Source organism: Periophthalmus magnuspinnatus, chromosome 6 (assembly GCF_009829125.3).
Source record: "Periophthalmus magnuspinnatus isolate fPerMag1 chromosome 6, fPerMag1.2.pri, whole genome shotgun sequence".
Classification (NCBI taxonomy): domain Eukaryota; kingdom Metazoa; phylum Chordata; class Actinopteri; order Gobiiformes; family Gobiidae; genus Periophthalmus; species Periophthalmus magnuspinnatus.
The window spans coordinates 25,056,240-25,083,610 of NC_047131.1; the positions used below are offsets into that span (position 1 = coordinate 25,056,240).

General features: G+C 39.1%; 1 protein-coding gene across 2 annotated transcripts in view; it reads right to left on the minus strand.

Annotated features, from left to right (window-relative positions):
* Positions 1-27,371, minus strand: part of necab2 (N-terminal EF-hand calcium binding protein 2) — a 103,399-nt gene that overhangs the window by 11,745 nt on the left and 64,283 nt on the right. Inside the window, exons 9-10 of one of the 2 annotated variants that reach the window (XM_033968744.2) lie at positions 21,880-21,936; positions 1,967-2,079 (exon numbers count right to left, since the gene is read on the minus strand). In XM_033968744.2, the coding sequence (XP_033824635.1) occupies positions 1,967-2,079; positions 21,880-21,936 (170 nt within the window). The remainder of the gene's footprint in view (positions 1-1,966; positions 2,080-21,879; positions 21,937-27,371) is intronic. The other variant, XM_033968745.2, reaches the window with a different exon arrangement.

Below are 27,371 nucleotides of genomic sequence, written 5' to 3' on the forward strand. Positions count from 1 at the left end.
TGGATGTTGTGGGACTGTCTTGGCTGACACGTCTCTGCAACATCGCGTGGCGGTCGGGGACAGTACCTGTGGAATGGCAGACCGGGGTGGTGGTCCCTCTGTATAAGAAGGGGGACCGGAGGGTGTGTTCCAATTACAGGGGAATCACACTCCTCAGCCTTCCCGGTAAGGTCTATTCCAGGGTACTGGAGAGGAGAATCCGACCGATAGTCGAACCTCGGATTCAGGAGGAGCAGTGTGGTTTTCGTCCTGGTCGTGGAACACTGGACCAGCTCTATACTCTCCATCGGGTCCTCGAGGGCTCATGGGAGTATGCCCAACCAGTCCACATGTGTTTTGTGGATCTGGAGAAGGCATTCGACCGTGTCCCTCGTGGTGTCCTTTGGGGGGTGCTCTGGGAGTATGGGGTCCGGGGCTCTTTGCTAAGGGCTGTCCGGTCCCTGTATGACCGGAGCAGGAGCTGTGTTCGCATTGCCGGCAGTAAGTCAGACCTGTTCCCAGTGCATGTTGGACTCCGCCAGGGCTGCCCTTTGTCACCGGTTCTGTTCATTATATTTATGGACAGAATTTCTAGGCGCAGCCAGGGGCCGGAGGGGGTCTGGTTTGGGAACCACAGGATTTCATCTCTGCTGTTTGCAGATGATGTTGTCCTGATGGCTTCTTCAAGCCAGGACCTGCAGCAGGCACTGGGGCGGTTTGCAGCCGAGTGTGAAGCGGCTGGGATGAGAATCAGCTCCTCCAAATCCGAGGCCATGGTTCTCGACCGGAAAAAGGTGGTTTGCTCTCTCCGGGTGGGTGGTGAGTCTCTGCCCCAAGTGGAGGAGTTCAAGTATCTCGGGGTCTTGTTCACGAGTGAGGGAAGGATGGAGCGTGAGATTGACAGGCGGATCGGTGCAGCGTCTGCAGTGATGCGGTCGCTGTATCGGTCCGTTGTGGTAAAGAAGGAGCTGAGCCGGAAGGCGAAGCTCTCGATTTACCGGTCAATCTACGTTCCTACCCTCACCTATGGTCATGAGCTTTGGGTAATGACCGAAAGGACAAGATCGCGGATACAAGCGGCTGAAATGGGCTTCCTCCGCAGAGTGGCCGGGCGCACCCTTAGGGATAGGGTGAGGAGCTCGGTCACACGGGAGGAGCTCGGAGTAGAGCCGCTGCTCCTACACGTTGAGAGGAACCAGCTGAGGTGGCTCGGGCATCTGCTCAGGATGCCTCCTGGACGCCTCCCTAGGGAGGTGTTCTGGGCATGTCCCACCGGGAGGAGGCCCCGGGGAAGACCCAGGATACGCTGGAGGGACTATGTCTCTCGGCTGGCCTGGGAACGCCTTGGGGTCCCACCGGAGGAGCTGGAGGACGTGTCCGGGGTGAGGGAAGTCTGGGAGTCCCTGCTTAGACTGCTGCCCCCGCGACCCGGCCCCGGATAAGCGGAAGAAAATGGATGGATGGATGGATGGATAATCACAGGTATGAAGCAAAAATAAATAAATAACTAAAGGATTGAGACAGACGTTACTAGGTAGTACCAACACCAGCACAAGTAGACAGTATTAGACTAAATAAATGGTTTTAGTGACTTCTTTCTGACTGTAGTAAATAAATAGAGCATTTATAAATAAATACAGCATTTGCAGATGTACTAGAACAATCATAATTCAAGTCAGAGTCTGGCCACTGTATCTGTACCACTTATTGCGAGATAAGGTCAGTAGCAGAGGACAATATATGAGCTATATTAGAAATAAAACAATAGTTGGACTGGTTCCGACACTAAATTACTTCATAAGAATAAATCAGTTTCTGTCTTATGTGAATAATACACAGTAAGCTCAATGGCAGAATCTAAGTAGTAAGATAATCCTGTTCCTCTTCATACATTTTTGAACAACTAAGTAAATGACAGGACTCAGGACTTATCGTGTTTAAAAATAATTTTCACACAAGTATCCAGTGTGTGTGTGATGTGACTTACTGGAAACAGTCTCTCTGAGCAGACACGTTCTTCAGGTACTGCTTCAGGGCCTCACAGAAGTCGCCCAGTTTCTTCTGGTGGACCACCATCTCCTGGCGAATCAGCAGCAAGGACTGAGGAGAACACAGAAACAGGTCAGTTCAGCTGTGGCTCCTGCGTAAGCCATAGCAGGTGCTCTGGTATGTAGGGCTGTGTAAGGCTTTCGTCTGCTTCTAAAGTAAATAAATAAATGCTATAACTGGATATTAACTAGCATTTTTAAAGGTGTCCTATGTAACTTTTCTTGTGTAGGGTGCACCACCTGCTTTTCTCCATGAGGATGTTATTGATTTGTCTCGAATATCCCATAGTATCGCCTTAAACTTATCTCGCACTTATTTAATTATGGGTGTTTTATTGCAAAGAAAATACTTGAACTTAAATTCTTACTGTGAGCAGGATTACTTCTCCACAGATCTGACCTGGCTGTAACCTGGCCTGGTGGCATCTCCATGAAAATTTAATGTGGCCGACTTTCAGTGGAATAATCAAGCAGGGCTGCAAACCTGGTGGCCATTCAATTTGAACATCACTTATGAGGTCCTTTCTGATTAAGTTTTAATTGGAGTTTTGTGCCTTTGATAAAAGTTGGGACTTTTATGCCTTCTGTGACTTCTAATCTGCAGAAATACACTAAATACTGAGCTGGCACAGTTAGAGGACTGCTAGTACATGGCGTTGCATTTGCAGTTCATTTAGCTTTCACCAGCTCTATTATAGTGAGCGTGGCACATTAACTATTTGCTGCTTTGATGTTTATTATGTAACTTCAGCTGTACTGACTGAAAAGCTGATCAAATTCAAATGACTTGTTACACTAAACATCTGATGATTCCTGGAAGTTTTGTGCCTTCAATGTTAAAAGATACTGTATGTCAGCATATGTGAAATAAGGGTTAAAAATGTCATAGTAAAACCTGTCTACAGTATGAACAGTTTGATTCTCATTGCATTTTACAACACTTCAAGTTCTTTGCCCAACTCCCGTAATGATTATCTGCAAGTGACAAAATGTAAATATGTTACAGAAGGTGCTCTAAGACCTTTGATATAATCATGTGAAATCTTATTCTGAAGCAGGACCGAGGGGCTACTACTGCGCTGGTTTTCTCACATCAGATTACCTCCCATCTTTGGCTTTTCATGAGCAGAACACTATAGTACAATTAAAAATTCATCCACTATGACCTAGATAACTCCAGCAGATATTCACTGCACACACAGGAGACACAAAGCACACAGTTTACATTTTAAGTTTTCAGTGCACAGCTAGCAACTGTAACTGAATTTTCATGTTTTGGGAGAGGGATAGATTCATTTCTTCTCTATAAACAGTTTTTGTGTTCTCCCTAGATGAACCAACAATCCAAACTTGTTCACATCTCACCAGAAATGGAAAGTATCTAATTAGAAATACTTGTGTTACTGTAGCTGAGATTTTTTGGGTAATTGTACTTTTTAAAGAAGATTTGTAAACAATAGTATAATTCTAGTGTGTAATTGTACTTCATTACATTTTCAATCATAGTTTCTGAGTCTAAATTGTTCCAATGTGCGACTGTGGTACATGGTGGTTACAAAAAAGACTTTCTTCTGTCTGACAGTTTGATTGATCACGTTTTGTTGAAAATACTACTCTAAGATGCTTCTATAATCATGCTATAAAGCAACTAGTACTCTGAATAGTATTTTTCATGTGCACTTTTTACTCTGCACAATTGACTCCTGTGAGCTTTTAGCCATATTTGAACATTGTTACCTCCTTCCAAACAATCCCACAGTTGTGTACATTATTAGCTGTACTTTTAATAGAGTACACATTTTAAGTACTCTTTCCAGCACTGATTTTGACTGTATCTTACACAGCATAAGAAAAGATGAGGGTTGCTTATGTCATATAAGCATCAAGAAGTAGGAGTGTTCTCTTGTTTGACCTGACTTCACCCTCTGCTTTTGTCTGCTACACTCGAGTCCTCTGTCCACTGACAAAGCTACTCCTGCAATACAGATGAGACCAAAGTCCTCCCTGTACATTTCAATCGATGCCACTTTTGGCTCTTGAATATTTTGCAAAGTCAAAAGCGAAAATGCATTCTACACTTTGAATAGATATTGTAACTGTCCACAGAAATGATATCACCAAGACTTTAATAATAAGAGCCATAACTTTTTCTTGAACAGATAAGAGCTCACCATTACATTGGCATTATGCTGGCCCACGTCTTACATATGTTTTATAGCTGTCAATGCCTGTTTTATCGCCATGTAATGACTATTTTATCTCCTCACATCCATGTTTATCTGCTGCAGTTATCTCAAATTGCTGTCATGGGGCTAACCACTCTGCCGCACATGGATGAACAAGCCTGCATCAATATACTTGTGTAATATATGAAGTAATAAACAGAAGTGGTGTGTACAAGGTGCTCATGAGGAAACATGGAGGCACAGTTACCAGTATGCAGTCTACCTGAGGACACAGGCACACTGAGGAGCACACCAACTCAATTAGAAACACCACATTGGCCAGCAGCCTCTGTTAATCTAATCATTGCCACTCCATTAGCCGCGCTGCCTCCCTGACCGAATCACTGCAATTACATCTGTTCCCCCCAGACCGGCCCAGCACAAGAGGGACTCTCCCTAATACTGTACCGGATCTGCACTATGAACTACAGGGGCTGATCAGGGGTTTGGGTTAGTTTGGGGGAGTAAGAGGTTGAAAGATGCTGATAACCAATGTATCTGCCGACATGAAGTTAAGATTTTTCATGAGAAAGAAGATATAAATGATCCCATATAAAAGGTATAACACATCCAATTGTGATACAGGCTGTATCCTTAGATGTGCTGTCTCTTCCTGTGTCTGAATGATTTTCATGCACCGTACCATATACTTCCAGATAATTACCCCTGGCCACGGTGTCCATAGGCACTGCACTGAGGTTACCCACTGCTGTCAAGTTGCAAAATGGAGTAAGAGACTAATGGAGTAAGGAGACTAATGGACCCTAAAAGTTTCTGGATTGGAGGTTATTCTTGTTAGACTGCAACTTATCATTTCTAAAAAGAGGCTTTTCAGTATATCTGCAAAATAGTACAAGTACCAAAGCACAATAAAACGTACTACTACTGCAATAGCCTGCTTTACGGCTCACCTTATAAACTCCTCAATAGACTGCACTACATTCATAACTCAGCTGCCTGCCTCCTCACCTGCACATCCTCCCATGACCACATCACCCCTGTCCTCAGAGATCTCCACTGGCTCCCCATCCCCCAGTGATTCCAATTCAAGCTCATCAACATTGTGTACATGTCCTTCCATGACCTGGCCCCCACCTACCCCTCTGAGCTCCTTCACCACCACACACCCACCCATGCTCTCCGATCAGCTGACGCCAACCTCCTGTCTCCACCCATCAGGACTAAACATAAGACCTGGGGGGACAGGGCCTTCTCCGCTGCTGCCCCCACCCTCTGGAACTCCCTGCCCAAACACATCAGAGACTCATCCACACTCACCATCTTCAAAAAAGCTCTGAAAACTCACCTGTTCAAAACTGCCTTCAAATAACTGCATCTCCTTTATCTGTTTCTTTCATTTGCGTTTTTATATTGTGTAAGTCATCAAAACTGCTATACAACTGTTATGTTATGATTCTGATTATTATTATTACTATAAAAAAGTTGCATTCCTTACACATGTCACCCATCAATTTATGTTTTCTTTTCTGTTTTTAATATCAAATTAAATCAATACAAATGAAAAAGAAAAATGATGTGTGTATGTGGCAAAATAAATAAATAACAGCACTCCTGTCCGCTGGTGAGGAGTATGTACAGTGTCATTGTCACATACACCATTCACGCTGTTCACTCTGTGTTAGGAGGAGATGATAAATATTCGCCTGCAGCATCTGTTCATGCTCTGAATGAAACGTCTGGTGTCAGCACGAACACACGCTATGGCATATTGTTGCTCGTATACAGCTTGTAAATCATGAGACAGCGCATGCCTTTAGAGGGAATATAGACCCTTCAAGACGTTGATTGGACAAGTTAGCGGTGCGCTGTAAAAACGCACACTGAGTATTGTTATTGACTGTGTTTTACTGGAATGCCAATACAATTCAAGGCACCAAAACAAGATGAATTCTGTGGTGACTTCTATTTAAGCTTATTTTCAACTCAATACAACTAAAATGGATTCAAAAACTGGCGCGTGTTTCTAGCCATTCCTACTTCTGTTAATAGTAGTGCTTCACTAACATTATTGAAAGACTGGAATAATTCTGGGGGAGGAATATTCATCAGACTGATGGTTTAATGGCATTGAGCAATCCATTATTGGTCTCCAGCTATGACGATTTGGATAATTAAAACAGCTTTTAATTTTGTCCTGTCTGTCAGTAGCCAGCCAAGTGTGAAGAAAATTATGAAGTCTTGATACATCGTATTCAAATCAATTCCTCAAATTCAGTTGACAGTTACCAAATGGAGCTGGAGCTAACCTTTCATTTATTTTGGGATGCAATACTTGCAATAACCAAGCAGAAACTGTAGACCTTATTTATGAAATCTAAGTAGTTCATACAGTGGTAACGAAGTAGGATTAAGAGAGGCCCAGTAACTCAAGGGTTAATGCTGAAAATACATTATTAGTGTAAAAGATGAAATATCTTTATCTTCCAGTGATACAATGTTATCTTCAAAATACATGTAGTTGGTTTTAATTCAAGAAAGAATCCAAGTTTGTCTGACAAGTATGTGTTTGCAATGACACACAAACTAGGGCTGCACAATATATCAAAAATCAAACTCAAATTTAATTGAAATTGAATCAAAATTGAAATTTGAGTTGGCACAATTATCAAATTGCAAAGGCTGCGATTATTTAGACAAAAGCATGTCTCCTGCAAAGACAAATATATGTCTTTATAGAAAAAATCTTGTAAGACCTGTAGGATCATGGGATCCTCTTACAGAGACTAGAGGACTGGGTGGGCATCTCAGGTACTGCACTAAACTGGTTCAAGTCCTATCTAGAAAACAGGAAGTATTTTGTTAAGAATGGAAACTGTGTCTCCGATCACATGGCTCTGACCTGTGGCATGCCCCAGGGGTCAATCTTGGGACTCCTTTTGTTCAATCTCTACATGCTGCCGTTAGGTCCATTAATACGCAGGAATAATGTCCTACCACAACTCTGCAGATGACACTCAGATCTATGTCTCACTAGCAGCAGGTGAATATGGACCAGAGCATTCACTCTGCCACTTCATCCAGCAGATCACTGTGAATTGTAAGTACCATCTAAACATTGCACAAATCAAAGGTATATTGTCTAAACCAAACCTGCTCACTGGCCTCTCCAAACGAGTAGTAAAACAGTTGCAGTACATCCAGAACGCTGCTGGTCAGACTAAACCAGGAAATATGAGCACATAAGTCCTGTGCTCAGGTCTCTTCACTGGCTTGTTTTGACTGAATGATTTTTATTCTGCACTCTTGATGTCAATTTTACAATGATTATTTATGTTTGTAGTGCGATTTTAATGTCTTTCTTATTCTGTAAAGCCCTTTGAATTACTTTGTGTACAAATTGTGCTACACAAATAAACTTTCCTTGCCTAGTTTAGATCTTTACAAACATGTTCTGAAATGCATGGAATTCTTGTGTTAGTTTATCAGTTCATATTTCAGTCTTCTCTCAGATGTTAATGCTCCTGGAGTAGTTCACAATGTGCACTTTTAACAGAAGCCTACTTTTAAACATATATCAAACAAATCTAATTTTTTTTACATAATGGTGCAGCCCTTCACCCTAGTCTGGCATTCACACAGTTGACACAAACCTAAAAAACAAATTTCTTCCTTGGCTGATTACTGAACAATTCTAAAAATATAACCAAATTCAAACCACCCACCAAAGCTGATGTAAAAACCTCCTTTGTGAGGTAACAATAAATTGAATCCTCAATGTGCGTTTGAAGTCAAGACCTGAGCAGAAACCCTGTGAAATAGAATGCGTATTGAAAACTTATGTAACACTACAGTTTTTTTCTCTTTTCTCTCTCCTGTCCCACATCTGTATTCAGCCCCCCGAGCCCCCTGCAGAGGCTTCACACTGACAACACCATCAAATATGCAGCGCTGCTCTGCATAGACTAGAGCAAGGACTCTCCACTGCCTATACTGCATGTGGGATGTGTGCTTCCAGCTCTGTCCCGCTGGATGTGAAAACAGGAGTAACACTGAGCAAATGTATGGAGCGGTGCCGGGCAGGGGAGGGGAGAACTGGGGTGCCGTTGCCATGGGAACAGGGAAATACCAGTTCCTCACATACAGGTTTTCATCTGACTCTCCTCTCCACACCGCACTGGCCTACTTCTTCTGCTCCTGACATCTCCAGACTTCATGTTCTCATTTTCAATACACTCTTTCATTCGCTTCAATTTTTCATGTCGTGAGTTTGTTTCAACCGTTAATAGTAATAGTAATGTAATGAAACAAAATGCCCCTTTCGATTTTTTTGGGCTCCACTGGTATTATAATAAAACAAGTACTCTGCACAGTAACTCTAATGTTTGTAATGTAGAAAGAAAATTTTGCCTTTTAAATAGGTCCTGTCATGATGAGTAATGATAAATAACTAATGAAAACAGCAGACTTACGCAGTACTGTTTAGGGGATATCCAAGTTTAGCATTACACCTTTTATAACTACTTTACTCTGGCAAAATACGGCCCTATTTAAAGATGTGCACATAATGAACTGTAGTCAAACTGGATACTAAACCTTCATATACAAAACAGCTACGTTTCCTGGCCAAACCACTTAACATGTGTCTCCTGTTGGCCTTTTGGTTTGTTGTTCTGGGCAGGAGTGATCCCACACTTATTCAGAATTGGGCATAGACAGGTGTTGCATTGGAGAGTGGATCATTTGCATAGCTCTCTCTCTGGACTGCAGTACAAGATGGCCAACTACTCCATGAGTTACAGTGTCCAATCTGTTACAGTAACAGCTGCACAGAATACATAACACACTGCGTGGACCTAAGAGGAGTTTACCCACAGTTTAGGTTACACCAATGGATCTATGCAGCCGTCCAAAACACTGGCAATCCAATAAAAAATACAGCAGTCACCTTAAATTATTCAAGATGACTTTACTGTAAGAAAGGAAAGCCTCATTCAGCACAAGGGCTCCATTAGTTTAAAACATTGATGAGCTTTCAAATCAAATCTATCATTTTTTTAGATGCAATTTTGACTCAATGCAAACTCATTAGTTGTTATAGGTGCATTTGTTTTGCTGTAAAATCCTCTTGAGATCATACAGTGTAATGATTTGTCAGTGATCCCTAAGGAGAGTTTTTCAGATGATCAACAAACACAAGAACCCCCGAGGCGTCCAGAGGCTCCATACACTTGGGGATGGTGGGGATCAAGTCAGTTTTTGGGCTGAATTATTCGAAACAAGGTAACATTTACAAGCTTTTTCCCAGGCTTAACACATGGTTTATACATTTTAAATAACACATGACTCATAGTACTAACAAAAGTGATTAGGGCTGAAAATCCAAATAAATGCTTACTCCAATTTGCACCTAGAGCGGATCGGCTGTGCTGTGATGATCATGTGATATTAAAGTCCCATCTCTGAGACCGGGCTGTGGGGCCAATAGAAAAAAAATTGGCTGAATGGCTCCTGCATGTAACACTTTTCTAATGTAGTTATGCACCAGGGGACTGCGGGCAAGCTCATTCATATTTCGCCTGATGAAATAACCACAGTGGTACTATTTATAGGCACGTCTACAATGCCCCACAATGAATCAGATTATAAAGAAGGAAATGCCATTTTGTAAAACACTCATTGTTCATTTAAATGTTTTTTGCACTTAGAGCGTATAAGCACATGACTAGCAATAGCAATATGGATAATGTATTACCCGATAAAATATTACCAAGGTCGAGGTCTGATTTACTGCATGTCACCTCAACTCAATCTTTTTATCTGTCTTCTGACATACATCATTAATATTGCAAGTTCCCTGTGGCGTTTTAGCATCAAAGGATCTTTTATTGGGCATCCAGTCAAGTTCACCATTGTTTTTGAAGTTAATGCTCACTATATGGGCTGTCCTGAAGTCATGAAATATGTATTAAATGAATGTAAAAAATAACTGGAAACAAGCCTGATTGTCTTTCTGCCAAATTATTCTTTTAGCATTGTTGTGGGTTTGAGTGATGGGTGCGTTCTCTATGTGGAGTGTGTGATATGAGCTCAGAGGAGTTTGGCTGAGGTTTGTTTGAACAGGCAGCAGCAACTGATGGAAATTTAATGGACCCATGGCAACTGCGACTGTAATAGATAAAAACACATGTGAATAAATAAATAAAATTATTTCATTTGATTTTTTTAATTTTTTTTTTATTGCTCATTAGAGATGACTGAATCTCAATCTTTATTACAATTTTACTAGTTACACAGTCCTATTTCAGTTCATTATGTATTATTATTTGGGAAATATACTGGCTGTACCAGCTTCACTGAGTCAGGCCACTGTAAATCCGATTCTGTGTCATTCTGTGTAGAATCTATACTAACTGTAGGAGTCCTGTACTAGTCTTGACTACAATATCTAACTGTGCTTTAATTGGCCCTTGTGCATGTAGCATTGTGTCCGTGTCCACAGTGACTACAGGGCTGAGTGTCTCCATTTTCCTCCTGCCTCAGTAGATTTATGTGAGCCCCAGTGCTGTAAAGCAATAGTTTTTTATAAGCTGTTCGTCCTGTTGTCTGCACACTCTTCGTTATATTGACAGCCTGATTCAATGAGCCTTATATTTGGGTGAAATAGTGTTTTGCTGATGACTCCAACAGTCGATTAGGGGCCTGTGGAGGGAATGCCACAGAAAAGAGCTGACAGTGTACAGTCAGTGTTCAGGGCCAAAGTGGGCTTTGATATTCACATTTCTCTCTACATTTACATTTTAAAGGTGTACCTTTGCCTGGAATGATTAAATGTCCACTTCTGAGGATGGAGCAATCATTGACACATTCAACATTTGATTTTCCTATGTTATTATTATGTAATTTAGCTAAACTTGCATATTTTAGTATTATCAATCATTTAAATGAGAAAATGCTAAGCAGCTGTCAATAATGGATAAATGATCTGCATGTCAAATATTTATGTTGATACAGTGGCCTATATATTGTTCAGAAAGAAAGACCACAGAATTGAACTAATTTTAAATAAAATATAAAAACGTTTTCATTCAGTAAATAAGCCTCATATAATACGTTAGCATTTTATTATTTAAATATGCCTATTCAGTTAGGCATATTATACATATCATATACGGTCCCTGATTGGTTGACGTGATGCGAATAGATGCAGAGAGTTCAAAATGTTCAACCCTAGCGAATTCTCCGCTTCATTCAGCACCACCTTTTACACAGGGTTAACACGTAAATCACCTGCCTTTGACGCACAATTTGCGTTCAGTGTAAATGCAGCCATACAGGTTATGGGTCAGATCTCTGGGGAGGTGATCCCGCTCACACTAACACCACATGATTTTCAAGGTATTTCTGAGCAATAAAATATGTGTAGTTGTATAAACGCAAAATAGATAAGTTTAATGCCCCATTGTGGAACATTTCAGTGCACAAATAGAAAAAAAACAGAGCCTCCACCAGAAAAGTTACATAGTGCACCTTTAATTTAATTAACATTTTATCTTTAATTTATTTATATGACACTCACTCATTCACTCCCTCACTTTTGATGAACACTGTTTTTTTGTGCTTATTGGGGGCCACAGTTTACTTACTATAGTTGCATTTTTTTCTTCTTTTCATTGAATTTACAGAGATTCCTTATGACATGAAGAGCCACTTGAGAATTTTTCAATATGATACTGACTCCCCTCATATGTCAGCGCTCTGACTGAGGGCTGATCTCATACAGCACATGCACTTATCTGCATAAACCACACTTATGAGGATAGTGCCACTGTGGACCGGGGGATAAGATTTGAATGAAATGAATATGAGCCGTACGGAGGTAATGCATTAAATAGTGATTTAGTTGGCCTGTTAAATGTGCTGTGGTTAAATATTTCATTTATATCAGTTTATACAGAATTTATACAGAACATTCAAGTACACTGAGGCATGAGTATAAATACATGTACTAAAAACAACACTGTTATGTCTTGTGTTATTAACTCTTTGTGCTTGTGGGTGTTATGAAGTCGGATGTGAGATCAAGCACTTCTTTGGCCAGCAGGAGGTACACTGCGTCTTTGAAGCCTTTTACCTGTCAATAATGCATATTATCATTATCATTGCAGATGGTGCAGCTACATTTTGTCCTTATTGCAAAATGATTGCCTCTTTATTTATCTTAAAGGTGGACTATTTAACAACATTTTCTGGCCGGGGCTACTTGCTTATCTCCGTAGATATTAAATTGAAGGTACACTTTATTGTCCCCATAGTGAAATTTGTCCTCTGCATTTTGCCCCATTCTTCACTGTCACTAGGGCAACCCATCAGGAGCCGTGGGTGCACACGGGGACCCCTCTCCAGATGTTGTGCAAGGCTTTATTTATTTATTTTATTTTATTTAACCTTTATTTTACCAGGCAAAACATTAAGAACAAATTCTTATTTACAATGATGGCCTGGGCATGCCAGAGCAGCCAAGGGAAGGGGAAGGGGAATTAACACAATTAGACTCACATCATTTAATTAAAATATAAAACAAACATTTACATCTGTCACTAAAAATCTCCTTTCGTATCATTAGTAAAACGTTTACACGTCTTTAAAAATTACCTTCAGTTTACATTTAAAAGCAGATAGAGAAATGAAGGAGTCCAGTTTAAGTGAGCTTTGAGCCAAATTCCAATCATTAGCAGCGGCGCATCGAAATGACATGAGGCCAAGAGAAGACCTAGACTTAGGAACTTTCAGTTTGATGAGCTGTGAGGACCGAGTGTTGTATCTGGAGGGAGACTCTTGTACGAGCAGCTGACTTAGATAACAAGGTGTGAGCCCTAGCATGGTTTTATAGACAAACATAAGCCAATGCATATTTTGGCGAGACTGCAGTGAGGGCCAGCTCACCTGAGTGTACAGCAGACAGTGATGTGTCCTAAAGGGGGCATTTGTAACAAAACGGATCGCAGAATGATAAATGGTATCTAATTTTGCAAGGTTACTTTTGGAAGCATGTCGATAAATGATGTCGCCATAGTCAAATTGTGGAAGAATGGACATCTCAACATCTCGTTTAGCTTGGTCAGGATTTCCTTCACTGGGATTAATGGTGTGGCATTAAGCATATATCTCTTTTTTGCAAAAAAGGTACCTTGAAAAACATGCATTCTGACTGTGAATGGGCTCAGTATTCCACAGACCTGACCTGTAGCTTAACCTGGTGACATCAACTTACTTTTCCCTGGACACAAGCTAGCGGCGGATCCTCAAATGGCAAAAGTAAAACATAACTACCTGCCAAGCCTTCAAATAATTTGTCTTGCACAGGGTGATGGACCCCATTTCATAAGCTTACACAGCATCTTCACAGGATCCTAGGGTGTGCATGTTTTTCACAGTGTCATTCATATACTGGCATACCTATGTAAACAGAAATATATGCACAGTATACACTTGTGTATGTAGTATGTAAGACGATTGAGTGTGTAAATGTGCATGGTATATGCTAAGTGTGTATGTATAAGCCTTATATAACACTGACCATTGTGAAAAATAAAATCTATCGACAAATGATATACAAAGTAATAAAATATAATTCGTTGCTTCAAACTTTTTGTGCACAATACTTATAGTGGTACAGATTCATTCACTGTACTAAATGTATTACAGATATGTTATTGTAACACTTATATAGCTCTGTATATCCTCCATACTTGGTGTCATCATAAGACAAACTATCACAGAGCCAAACTACAGACCAAGACAATTTATACATTGTTGTACTCATTGGGGTTCATTTAGAATCTTTAGATGAAAAGAAGTCCAAGTTCATGCTGTACCAGTTGTGTAGTGCTGTCAATGCAACTTGACAGTTCCCATTTACACAGATCATTGTTATTTAATTAAAATTGCACTGGTCGAAGTCTTGTGTCTGGTCAGTAGTGCACAGTAAAGCTTTTGCCTCCAGTTTGGACTTTGAATCAGCCGCTTCACTGGAGCGCAGCCCTGGCCACACCGACATACACACTCAGCTGTAATGACATTCTCAATGCTCCAGAGAAGCACAATTAAGATTAGAGTCAAAGCCTCAATAAGAACACTTTGGTATTAAATGGTTTGAACAATAAGATTACTATACAGTTCAAAGTTCAAACAGTCCATGTTCAACCTCAACTAATACTGGAAAATAGGATGTGTGGTCAAATCAAAGTCAATGTTATTAACGCAGAAATGTGACGCTAAATATTGAAGCTTTTCAGCAGGAAACGATGATCTTACAATGAAGGTGACCTTTTACTTTTCGGGTGTTAAATGTCACCATATGATCGTTAGAGCTGTGACCCAAGGCATGAAAGTGTAACAGGATTTGTCAGGAAAGACATGTTAGAATAATAAAGTGAGAGGTGAGAGAGAATGGACCATTTAGTTTTTATATATGGGTACAGAAGATATGTCTGTGGGCACTAGTTTAACACAGTTGTGAGGGAAACTCAAATATACATTTTTAAGGATAAGAAATAAACATAATGAATACAGTGCCACGACCTGACATAAGCCCTCCAATATTATATGCATTTTGATTTTGTTTTTAAAAAAACAAACATTCATACATCTCTGTATTGGATATAAACACAATTAACACAATTTATTTATTTTGCATTACACAATTGAACACTAAGTAATGCCTTAAGTGCATATATTGTGCACATGTTTCCCCATATATTTGTTTGTGCTTCATTCAGAAAACCTTCCTTGAAAAAATGATTCATGCTTTTATCAGCTCTAGAATAGATTATTGTAACTCACTTTAGGTTGGTGTCTCTCAGTCGTCCCTGGGTCGCCTCCAACTTGTGCAAAATGCTGCAGCACGATTTTTAACCAACACATCCAGACGCCAACACATCACCCCAGTCCTTTATTCACTCCATTGGCTTCCTGTTACTTTTAGAGTTGATTTTAAAATTTTACTTTTTGTTTTTAAAGTTCTTAATGGCCTCGCCCTGCCCTACTTGGCTGAACTGTTGGTGGTCCGAAATCCAAACCAGGCCTTGAGGTCATCAAATCAACTCCTTTTGGAAGTTCCAAAAACTAAATACAAACTCTGGGGTGATCGGGCCTTCTCTGTTGCTGGGTCCAAACTCTGGAACAAACTGCCTCCTGACGTGCGCACCATTACTGACTTCGGTCTTTTTAAATCCAGGCTTAAAACATATTTATTCAGACTGGCTTTCAACACTTAGTAATGTTGTGACACATTATCATTATTTATAATTTGTTGTATTAATGTATTTTATTCTATTTTATTCTCCTATTTTACTGTTTTAGTATGATTTTAACTTGTTTTAATTTGATTTTACTGAAAAGCACTTTGGTCTCCTTGAGTGTTGTAAAGTGCTCTATAAATAAATGTTGATTGATTGATTGATTGTTTGATTGATTCAAAATGTGTTAGCAGAGACCTCCGTCAAGTGCGTGACCTGCTCATACGGTATGATTCATATTTATAACTGCTTGATTTATTTTTCATAAGGGCAGTGTTATAAATGGCCTTTTGCGAACTTCTTTTTCTGCTGTAACCCTGCACTGTCCCTCTATTTATCTTACTTCCACATGCATTAAACATGGGGCTACAGGACCACCCACCTGTGCCCAATGTGTGTAGCTACTTAAACTCTAGTTATAATAAATAAAGCAAGAGGCTATAAGACTATTTTTACTTGCATATGCAAATACAATCTAATCTAAAAGTAAAATTATGTTTGTATATAAGTGAGATCATTGGCATTTTCAGCTCAAAGATTAGATTGTTGACATCAACATAATGTTAAAGGTGCTCTATGTAACAGAGGGTGCGGCACCTACTTTTTGCCATGTAATGTTATTACTTTCCCTGAAATGTTCCTGTTTCTCGATAGAGACAAGCAGGTGACAGCACCAGGATAATTTACAGGTGAAATCTGTGTAGAGGCAAGCCCACTCTTAGAACATGTTGTTCAATGTATTTTTGAGCAATTAAAATGCAAATAAATGAATTCAAGATAGATAAGTTTAATGCCAAACTGTGTAACATTCAAGGCAAAGCAATAACATCTCCAAGGAGACAGATACAAGTTACACAGCGCACCCTGAAACATTACCATACACAACACAAGAGACAGTATCACCATATATCCACAATAATGACTGCAATAAGTTTGCCAATGTCCTTTATACTGATCACCTCAATTATGCAGCAGCAACCCTTAAAGAACATTAAACATTCAAATTCATTACCACCGACATGTTTTAGTGCTTATATTGTTACAGTGAGAAGACAGCTACCACTGAGCACAAATTGGAATTGTACAATACCATAATAACAAGCCAAAATCCCACAGTGCTATTTGGGCATATTTCACCATGTTCTAACTCAACACAGATATGAAGCAACAGATTTTGAGGCGTAAAAGTTTTATTCTAAACTTCGAGTGAACCTTAACCCTTACAGAGATTAAATGTTATTTTTCAGCTCTGCCTCACAGCACACTGCACTCAGGAGGATGATATAATCTTTTCAACCCGTCCATTTTACGTAGTCAACAGCATCCCCTATAATACAGACAGATCTTTGTTGCTGTACAGAGAAGCCATAAATCTGTTTTGAATTTCAAAATTCGAAATATTCAAAGCTACTTGTGGCCTTTAGCCTGCTTCCATCCCCATTTCTATTCTCCATTATCTCTCTGTTATTAACTTCCCCCTCCACTCCATCTGCTCTTATTGTCTGTGTTTTTCTATGTGCTTCCCGTGGATCAGAAGACATCTTGCAGTGTGTGATTGGCTTGCCCACTTCAGCTGACTGGAATCACTGTGCGCCGGCTGCTCCTTGCCCAAGAGTGTTCCCCAGAAGCGAAATGGCCTCGGTAATTCAACCCCCAACTGCACTTTCAAAGCAGCTCTCTATCTCCCACTGTATGTGATCTTATTATGGCCCTCCCGCATGAGCCGTTCAAGTCGCTGAGGCGTCTTTGTGCTGTGTAAAGTGATGATTGGTTTGCAATGGGCGGAGAGGTGTAATCATACAGGAATGTGTGGAGAGTTGGGAGGTCAAGGTATGGATGGAGCTAGCGGTAAGAGGGAATTATGTAAAGGTGAATAGGGGAGCGACCTTCTCATGTTCAGAGGAATGAGTGTATAGATAGGCTACAAAGAACAGATACACTGGGTCAAAGGAAATTTAATATCATTTTCTTTGTGAGGTGTTTATCTTCTGACCACATTATAAATAATTCTATAGTGGTTCTTATAGCAAAGCACCAACAAAAGCAAAGCACCAACGTAACCTGCACAAATACATGGTTTGTTTAGGTTCAGGGCTTTGGAAATAATCCACATCTTATACAGGGGCAAGGTAAAAACACAAGCCATTATTGGTGGAATAATGTTTCAATTGTCCAAGATAGAAAAGTCTTCAAAGGTCATCTGGCCACTGTTTTTATTTTATTTAAACATTTCAACTGTTATTTGGAAGTCAAGTGCATTGATCTGCAAGTCTCTCAGCTGTTATTTTGTGCTAGCTTTAACCAGGTCCAAGTCAACAGATACTGGGACTGACACTGGCCTCATGGGGACAAATGGCATGCACTGTAGATTTCAAATATTAATCTACAAAAGCTCACAGAAAAATTCTTACTTTTAAAACCAGTTTGCTGCAACTTCAGCTGTACTGACTCAAGCCTTTTCTTCTTTACTATGCAATCATATAGTGTATTTTGTAAGTGCTGTTCAATTGAATAATGATGTCCTCTTTACGTGTGTGCAGATGTAGAAGGAGCAGTTACAGACTGGTCTTGTGTCTGCAGGATGGAGTGCAATAATCACCTGCTGCACTTTGCCCACAGCAGTTGTGCCACTTACGGTACACATTAAGAGGCGGCAGCGGCGGTGAGACACTGAGAGACTGACTACTGAATTATCAGTTGTCATGGACACAGACTCTGAAGGCTTATTACCACAATAACGCTCATGATTGGTTTGGAACACAGAAAACCACTAAAACAGCCACGAGCAGAGTTCACAAAGGCACAAGGAACAAGTGGAGGTTAAAAACAAACAACAAAGAAACACAGAGAGGAGAAGTTTAGTATTTCAGTGCAAGTACATGTCAACTAGTCCCTAGAGACTGATATTATTTCATACAAAACTTACTTTTTAATCAGTAAAGCATGGACAAAACTTGCTAATACAATGCTGTTTGTCTGGGTTGGGGACTGGCACACCGACTCCTTATGTCGACTCCTTATGTACAATAGTTGGCTGAAACATCTGGTTTTGCAAAGGATCTCTGAAAGAGCTGTCAACAAATATTATTCTGTGTAGACAAGGGCTGTGCAAATGAAACACATTTTAATGAAGATCAAGATTCAGTCATGTCTAATAGTGATATTGTTGGGGCTTTATAATCAAGGGGTCTGAGCCCAGTCCTATGTCAGTAAAAATATGTAATTTGAAGGAGAGTTCAGATTTTTCAGGAAGAAATGTGGCTATTTTGTGTTAAAAGGCTCTGTCTTAAAGTCTATATTGTTTGCATGAAATCAATATTGAAAGACAAAATGGCCATTGATCAATATAAAGGTTTGCCATATCACTCATCCTTAACATAGACTATTTTTCTCCATAAAAACTGCACCTCATAGTATCAATATCCAAATGCAATAAAAGCACAGACACAGCGCCACAGACACAGCGCCACAGACACAGCGCCACAGACACAGCGCCACAGACACAGCGCCACAGACACAGCGCCACAGACACAGCGCCACAGACACAGTGCCACAGACACAGTGCCACACTACGCTATCAACATCAAATCTGATTTCTCATTACCTGATTGCATTAGTTTCAGTCTAGAAACAACTTTTCCACTTATATACATCAAAAAAGTATATTCTCCTTTTGTGTAAATTAAAGACCAGTTAAATGGAAAACAGTGTAGCAATATTAGCAATTGTGTATAGTTTCATAAAAGAAAAAGATAAAAGATAAAATTTGGGGAAAAGGTATTAAAGAAGAGATATTGTGCTTGCATCTGCTTTATAGCTATAATCTATAAAACCCATGGATCATAATTTGGACATTTTAAATTGCAATATTGATCTAAAATGACTTAATAAAAGAAAGAAGCTGACTTACGTGTAAGAAAACTGTGGTGTCCAATTGGAGCTGACATCACCGTACACGTCATCACAACAAAGAGCTGTCAGTCCCTCTGATGGATAAGTGCATGGATCACACTAGTGGGTTGCTTTTTTTTTTTTTTTTGCAAGAATGAATATGTGATGCTGCCATATCCTTCATTTATCACTAATTAAGAAAATAAAACTGGAGAATGAAGTAAATACAGAGCAGTGGGCGTGTACCGGTGGTGGTGAAAACTGGGGTTGATTGGAGCAATGACGTCCTGAATACAGGAATACTTAAAGATGCATGAATCATGCTAAATACAACATCGAGAGGGTAAATGAGAAGGGGAAGCAATTATAATATAGTTAAGGGCTCTAAAAAGTTGATTTAGCACAATAGGTCCACTTTAAAGTAATCTAACCTAAGGCTCCCTCCACCATAGCTGTGTAAACTCTGAAGACGCTGATATTAAGACATATATTGTTTTGAAGTTATAGTTTGTCCTGATTTCAGTGTCTCAACAACACTGTGCTGTTATTAAATTGACTTGTCAGTAAGTTGGAACTGTTTTGGACTGCTATAAAATTAAATACTGCAATTTACTAAAAGCTAAATGTTGATTGCAAGTCAAATCTCCAGCTGGCTATAATCATTATAATTAAAGGGCCCATATTACATTATGTTATAATGTTTCCACATCACAAACATACCTGGAGTTATGTTTTGTTTAATTTGCATATGTTTATGAAATCCTGCATATTTAGACTGACATCACAATGTGGAACAGAGCATTTTGAGCTTTGAAGATATAGATGGCCTAATAATAAATGGATACTCAAACATGAGTGAACAAAACAAAACACAGCTCCAGGAATGTTTTTTGATGAGGCAACAACACTATTACATGGCTTAAAGCTCACAAGAGTACATTTTGTGTAATATAGCACCTTTAACTAAATCATATGGACTTTTTGGAGTTTGTAATGATGAAAAGTCAAATATACAAACAAACTATCTTCCATTTCTGCTGAACTGTGGTGTAGTGTGGTGTTCAAAAACTGGAACAAATGTATTCTATGCAGTGTTCATAAGTTGGTAGATACTTGCATTGTTTGTATTCCCTGCAGCATACATCTCATAGATTTCCTTTGTCCTTATTTATTACTTTCTATTTTCAGTCTCTTATCTGCAAGACTACAACCCCACTAGGTGTAGTACTAGTAGTGGAAGAAATGTTTAAACTGGCGTATAACTGTGAACATGACATTTCTCACTTGCAGACGGCTGAGGACTTTGTACTTTAAAGTGTTAGAGACAAAGATTGTGCATATGTAGGACAGCCGGCACCTCTCTGGTTTCTCTGCTGGTGAGGTTTTGTTACTCTATTAATACTTGTGGGGAATCCAAAGTCTTTATAAATTATTCAGGTTGATTCAGTGTAACAAAGAACAAACAGAATCATTTTCAGAAAACATTGAAAGCAGCATGGCCCAAGAGACATGGGGTTATTATTGTAATTCTTTTCCATCTAATTAATAAAGTGACATAAAAAAGAAAGTATAGAGTCACATCTAATGTGCACTATGGGATATTTTTTAATTACCCAGCCTGTCAGTAGGTTTTGACCCAAGGAACAGTATACACAGTTTCATATACCAATTAGCCTTTCTTTGAAAAATATAGCCAGTGTAATACTTTTTAAAATGTGAACATTAGCATGCAGATGTGGGTAACTATCCATTGGTTTCAGAGTGAGAAAAAGTCCCTGAAATGACAACCATAAACGGTGGAAAAAGTCATTTGACTGAAACCCATGCATATGTTTTAAAGGTCTACTGCATAACTTTTTTTTGATGGATGTTATCTGCTCTGGCTGTTCAGTGTGAGGGTTCTCTCAGACCTAACACCAGAACCTCTGTCAGTGTGTAGTTCCAAAGTTTAAAACATTTGAAGAGTTTCTCTTCTAAGGGGACTAGGCTGTGGAACTCTCTTCCCTCTGACCTAAAATTACACTGACCCATACATGTTCAACAGGACTCTGAAACTGCTAGAACTCGGACCAGAGCTGCTCATATGTTTGAAATGTGATTTGTGTCTGTCTTATGTGTTATGTAGAAACAATACACCTGGTCTGATCCAAATAGCAGTTTGCCTAGACTGTGGCACATTCTAGGCAAACTGCTATTTGCCTAGAATGTTCCACAGTCTGTATCTACCTGGCATTTCTCAATTACAGGCAATTTTATATCTCAAAAATACCCTGAAAAACATGCATTCTTAATATGAACTGGCTTGTCTCTCCAATGATCTGGCCTGTAACTTGACCTGGTGGCACCACTTACTTGAGCCCATAGAGATGGGAATGAAATAAAATCTCCATGGAGACAAGCAGGTGGTGAACCCACCAGTAGAAAAGTTATGAAGTGCAGCTTGAAATGAAATAGTGGTTCCACTGGGAGTGTACTCACTGCGCTGGCCGTGGCATCTGTGTCTGTTAGCCTCTGGTGTAGATCGAACCAGACGGTCTGCAAAAAGCACAGCAACAACAACAGCAGCTCGGTGTCAGTCAGCAGGACAAACAGGAGCACTACTACACCACTATACAATATATGTATATGCACAAGTCTATGTACACACAGAAATCGGGTGATGTGCACAAGTCTATGTACAGACAAAGACAGGGCGGTGCAGAGACAGGGACAGAGGAAGAGGGAGAGATGGAGAAGCAGCGGGGGACTGCAGGATACATGCAGAGCCAAATACTGAACAAAACAATGAGATTTGTCAGCAGTAGAGATCTCGAATGCATGATGCTGAATATATTGTAAAGAAAGTATTTACAGAGACTCATTTATCAAATCACAAAAGTCCTCTTTCTATATAAAATCTTGTACCAGTAGTTTGCACTCTACAAACAAGGAAATTGATGGGATTCAGTCAAATGTTAATGCTTCTGAAGTTGTTTACAGTGTGCACTTCAACTACTCCTATGTAAACATAAATCATTCTACTAATTACAATCAATATGTGTCAAAAAAGTTTTTTTCTCCAAAGCCATACAGCCCTGATTGGGTTGTAAAACACCATTTTGAGCTCAAAGCAGCATAACACAAGGTGTTAAATGGTTCAATAGGAGAGAAATGCTGTTTGGAGTATTTGGTATAACATCAACTGCAAGAAATGTACCACTTGTGTCAACACTGCAGGCTCAGATTGAACATTAAACCTGTCTCATTACATCATAAATCATACTGGCTTTAGAGTCACATGGCAGATTTTATTGGTGACTGCTGTTTATGATTGGCTGTTACGGTGGATACAGCCTTTGGTAGAACAATATAGGATTATATATCAGTTGGTCGTTTATTGTGTTTGAATTGTGTGTTCTGTGACTGACAATGCTTCTTTGTGATTGTACACAAAAGGTATAGTGAGGTCATGCAAGTTTTTATGTATTGTCAGTGATCAAAAAATTCCATGTTTAGGAAATGTGTCCAACAAAGTTCACAGGTCTGTGAAACTGCTGATCTGTCATTTTTCACGGTTTGCTCCAGTGGCCTGCGTTGCGTGAGTTATGTAAAGGTATAAATAAATGAGGTGCTGCTGGCAGGCTGCTGCTGTCTCCATGGTGACTGATGAGATGTGATCGCTGCTTACTGCTGCTCCGAGTATGAATAGACTCTGATAACTGAGACTTTAACTCAACGCAGTGGGAAGGAGAAACCGCTGGGGTCTGTCTCAGTGGGCAAGTAGAGCAGTTATACAGTTACACAACATACAAGTACACAAAAGTACACACAAATGCACAAGCAGAGTGGACTGACACCACAGGAACTATGTGAGTCTAATGCCACACAGATGGGCACAGCTGGACTCAGGCTCACACTTGTCTGGTACAAACTAAATGGAGACAAACTACTGAACATTTTCCAACTTTTCAAAAGCCATGGGGCACTTGCATTCACTCATATATGTCAAGACTGTTGCAACCAGCTAGCTTCACTGCTCACAAAATGGTTTACTCTGGCTCACAAGAAATCTGATGTAAACATCCAATACAAACCCAGTTATATTTTATTATAACTACACCTCAATTAGTCTAAATAAAACCTCAAATAGTTAATTCATATTTTATTAAGAACTATTCAGGCTTAGTAATTACGTCATTAAGGGGTTATAGTATTAATGAAATAGTTAGGTCTGTGAAATAGTAAGTCTGTGCCTAAGTGTTAACCAAAACACGTATAACACAAAAAACACAGTACATGCCATGTATGGACTATACAAATCTGTATCCTGGGAGTAGAGGGCTTCTCTCAGAGTTCTCCTATTGTGTTTGAGTTTTACAGCAGTTACACAAGGCAGTGTAGCAGGTGAAAACTACACAAAACCACATTGTATTTTTTAAAACCACAATACCATCACCATTGAAAGTCTGAGGCTCTTCATGTTCTGTGTGATTTTAAGGTCCTTCTTATTTTGTAAAGCACTTTGAATTACTTTGTGTACGAATTGTACTATACAAATAAACTTGCATTGCCTTTAAAAATTATTATCTGTTTTTATCATTGATGGCTACAATACATGATGCTCAAGACACTGCATCAACTGGAGATGATGCAATTCTAGTGCAGTCTGTTGAAACTAATTCTATTCTATTATTTATGAAAATGAGTAGCAAAAGTATAATGCTTATTTTACCCTAAAGCTCTCTAAGAGCATGTGTCAAAAATGAACATATACCTGCAGCTCATAATGGGTTTACACTGCCCTACAATTACCACAGAACATAAAATAGTACACCTCTCAAGGTACACTATTTAACTTTTCAAATGAGTCCGCCACCTTCTTGTCTCTGTGGAGATGCTATTGCTTTGCCCACAGTGTTTTACAGAAAATGATCTATCTCCATGGAGAAAAGAAGGAGATGCCACCAGGCCAAGTCACAAGTTATTTCTGTGAAGAGGTGACCCTGTTCACAGTAAGAATGCTTTTGTTTTTGCTTTTTCACCACAATAAGCAGAGAGGTATGTTTAATGCCATACAGTGCAACATTCCAGGCAATGTTATTTCAATAGTGACAAGCAGGTGGCAGACCTCCAGAAAGGTTACTTTGTGTACCGTTAAAATGCTTGATTCCATGTGTTGTTTATTGATATTTGCTGTATTCCATGCATATATTACACAGAAAGTGCCTTCTGTCCTGAAAGATCAATAAATAAAAATATGTATGATACCTGTAAATACAATATTCTGGAGGCTGTGAAGACTAGACTGCAACTGCCAGTACTGGAACGACCATATACAGCAACACAATCAAAGCCTGACAATATAGAAACATATTGTAAGGAACACATTTTCTGTGACACAACATGGCTACTATTTCTCTGGTAAGATATAGAACACAGGTATTTTGAGCAGGTTTTGCAGGTAATGAAATCCTGCTGTGTAATAACAAGACACTGACTCTTTCGGTTTTCAGACATTCAGTAAATAATTTCATATTTTCTTATACTTGGCAATGAATTTCATCCTCAGAATTGTGCACATATTACATCAAACGAAACAGTGTACAACTCAACTCATATCAAACACATGGATTTGAGGGCTCAGTGCACAAAACTATAGTGGCTTATGACCCAAGTAAACACGAAGAAGAGATATGATGTGACAAGGTGCAGAGAACAGTAAATGAGAAATGAAATCACCTGGGAATCAATGTACGCTTTGTGTGCCAGGCCTAAAAATGTGAGAGCAGAAAAGCCACAGGCGATGGTAAAAAGCCTACCTTGATTCTTAGCTTAGGGAAATAAAAAATGTATACACCTATTCATAAAAATCAAACAAGGTCTTTGTCATGGTGGGTCATCTTTCAGTTGTAATTGTAACATGGCAGTACATAGGATTCTATCGTCTGCAAAATGTCAACATCTGTTCTTTTCTCAGCACACAATAGTTTGTTTCTGTTGAAAAGCCACATTCATTTGTAAAGAATTCATCTTTTCATTCTCTACATTTCTGCCTGGTGTGTCAGGACATTTTATTCCTTTACTTCTGTGGATGAAGTCTACTCAATTTTGTTACTTAAGTAAAGTAGCGATAGAGGTAAAAAGTAACTCAAGTAAAAGTATCATGTGAAAAATCTACATAAGTAAAATTATTTAAGTAACCATTTAAAAATGTACTTTACGAGTAAAAAGAAAAAAGTTTTTCACACAAGTGTTGTTAATTTGTCAAAGTGTTAAATGTAGTGATATAACAGTAGCTATTTTGTGTATTTGTTTTTTTGTTTGCTCAAAGCTTAAACTTGAAAACGTTAGTCAGGATGTTGCCACAAATATGGAAAAAATAACCCATCAAATCATATGAAAAGTACTTTTTACTTTTCAGTCCAATAAAAAAAAAATAATGTTGTGGAGTAGAAAGTACAGATACCTGCTCTCAAATGCTGTGAAGTAAAAGTAATAAGTATCTACTGTAAAATTTACTTAAGTACAGTGACCTAAAATTTGACTTAAGTAAAGCACCTTACTGCTTATACTTCGTTATCTTCCACCACTGCTTGGTAACGATTAACTATGTACGTGATAGAGAACTTCTAGTTTTTAAAATATATTTTCTTTTAAGTCTTTTGGTTTCCCTGTTTCTGTAGTTCTATATGGTTATTCTTACAGGTCATAGGTGAGGTGATTACTGTGCACTTGTCTATCTGCAGGCCTCCACATTCATCCTTTAGCAGAAACACAGTTCAGGAAAAGTCGTATTGGATTAAGCCCTGAGGCGATGGGCTAAAGATTGTTTCTAAACACAAGCCTATGGCCAGTGGTGCACCTTATCCTATTATTTCTCCCATATGTGATTGTAGTGCTTTAGTCCAGCCCTTCCCCCCTGACTGCACCATCCTCTGCTCCATAGACAGTCGAGTCTGCTGGGGATCCATTAGGCCAAACACATTTATATGAGAAGAGCACAGACTGAGAAATGGGAACTACACGGGCTGAACGCTAGTAGAATAGGTTTGTATAGATTTCCTAGAACTACAAATGATGCCTTTTCATAGGTGGGGCCTCTTTCTGTCTTTTCCTTTTGGCTAATCTTTTTCAGAGGACACCAGAGCAAATAATTTATCTTGATTTAAAAACACTTCTGTACCTCATTTCCTCTCGCAACATCAATAAATCTCATCTTCGATCATGTCTCCCTTCCAATAAATATTTACAATCAATCTTCTGTTGTCTCAAATATTACTTCCAAAATGTTACATGAGCTGCTATCTCTCTCATGTACTCACTGATACTAGTGATATGACCATATTAATCTGATATCCTGCTGCTGTTAGACTGTACAATGAACACTTAACACTGAACATGTGTCATTCAACCATACCTATGTGCAATACTCAAGTCATTTTACGAAGATGTTATATTAGAGTCTATTTTTAGTTTATTTTTAAGTCTATTTTTAAATTATTTTAAGCTATTTATCTATTATCTTGTTTTATTGCATGTACCATTTTCCTTCTGTTCTTTAACTGTGCGGTGCAATACTGGAATTTTCCCACTGTGGGACTAATAAAGGCATATTTTATCTTATCTTAAAAACCAACAGTTACCAAAATACTAAACAAGTACTAAAATAAGCTCTTTGATTTTTCAACACCTAATTATGATATTTGAAAAAATTTAGTTTTCTCTGGATCATGGCCAGAAATATTCAGATACATATTTTTGGATAATGCCATTCTACTCTCAACCAAAGTGAAAAATAGAGCAAAAAAGAAACAAAATGAGCCAACCATGCTGTGCAAATAGGCTTGGGGCATAACTTTTAGTTAGCACTATAGTTTGTATGAGGAGTTCTTTGGCTAAAACTTTGTCAAACTGTGAGACATTAAGAGGGATGTTACTAGATTAACAGACTTCTGTCAGCTGCCATGTGGTTTGACAAATGATTAAGTCAG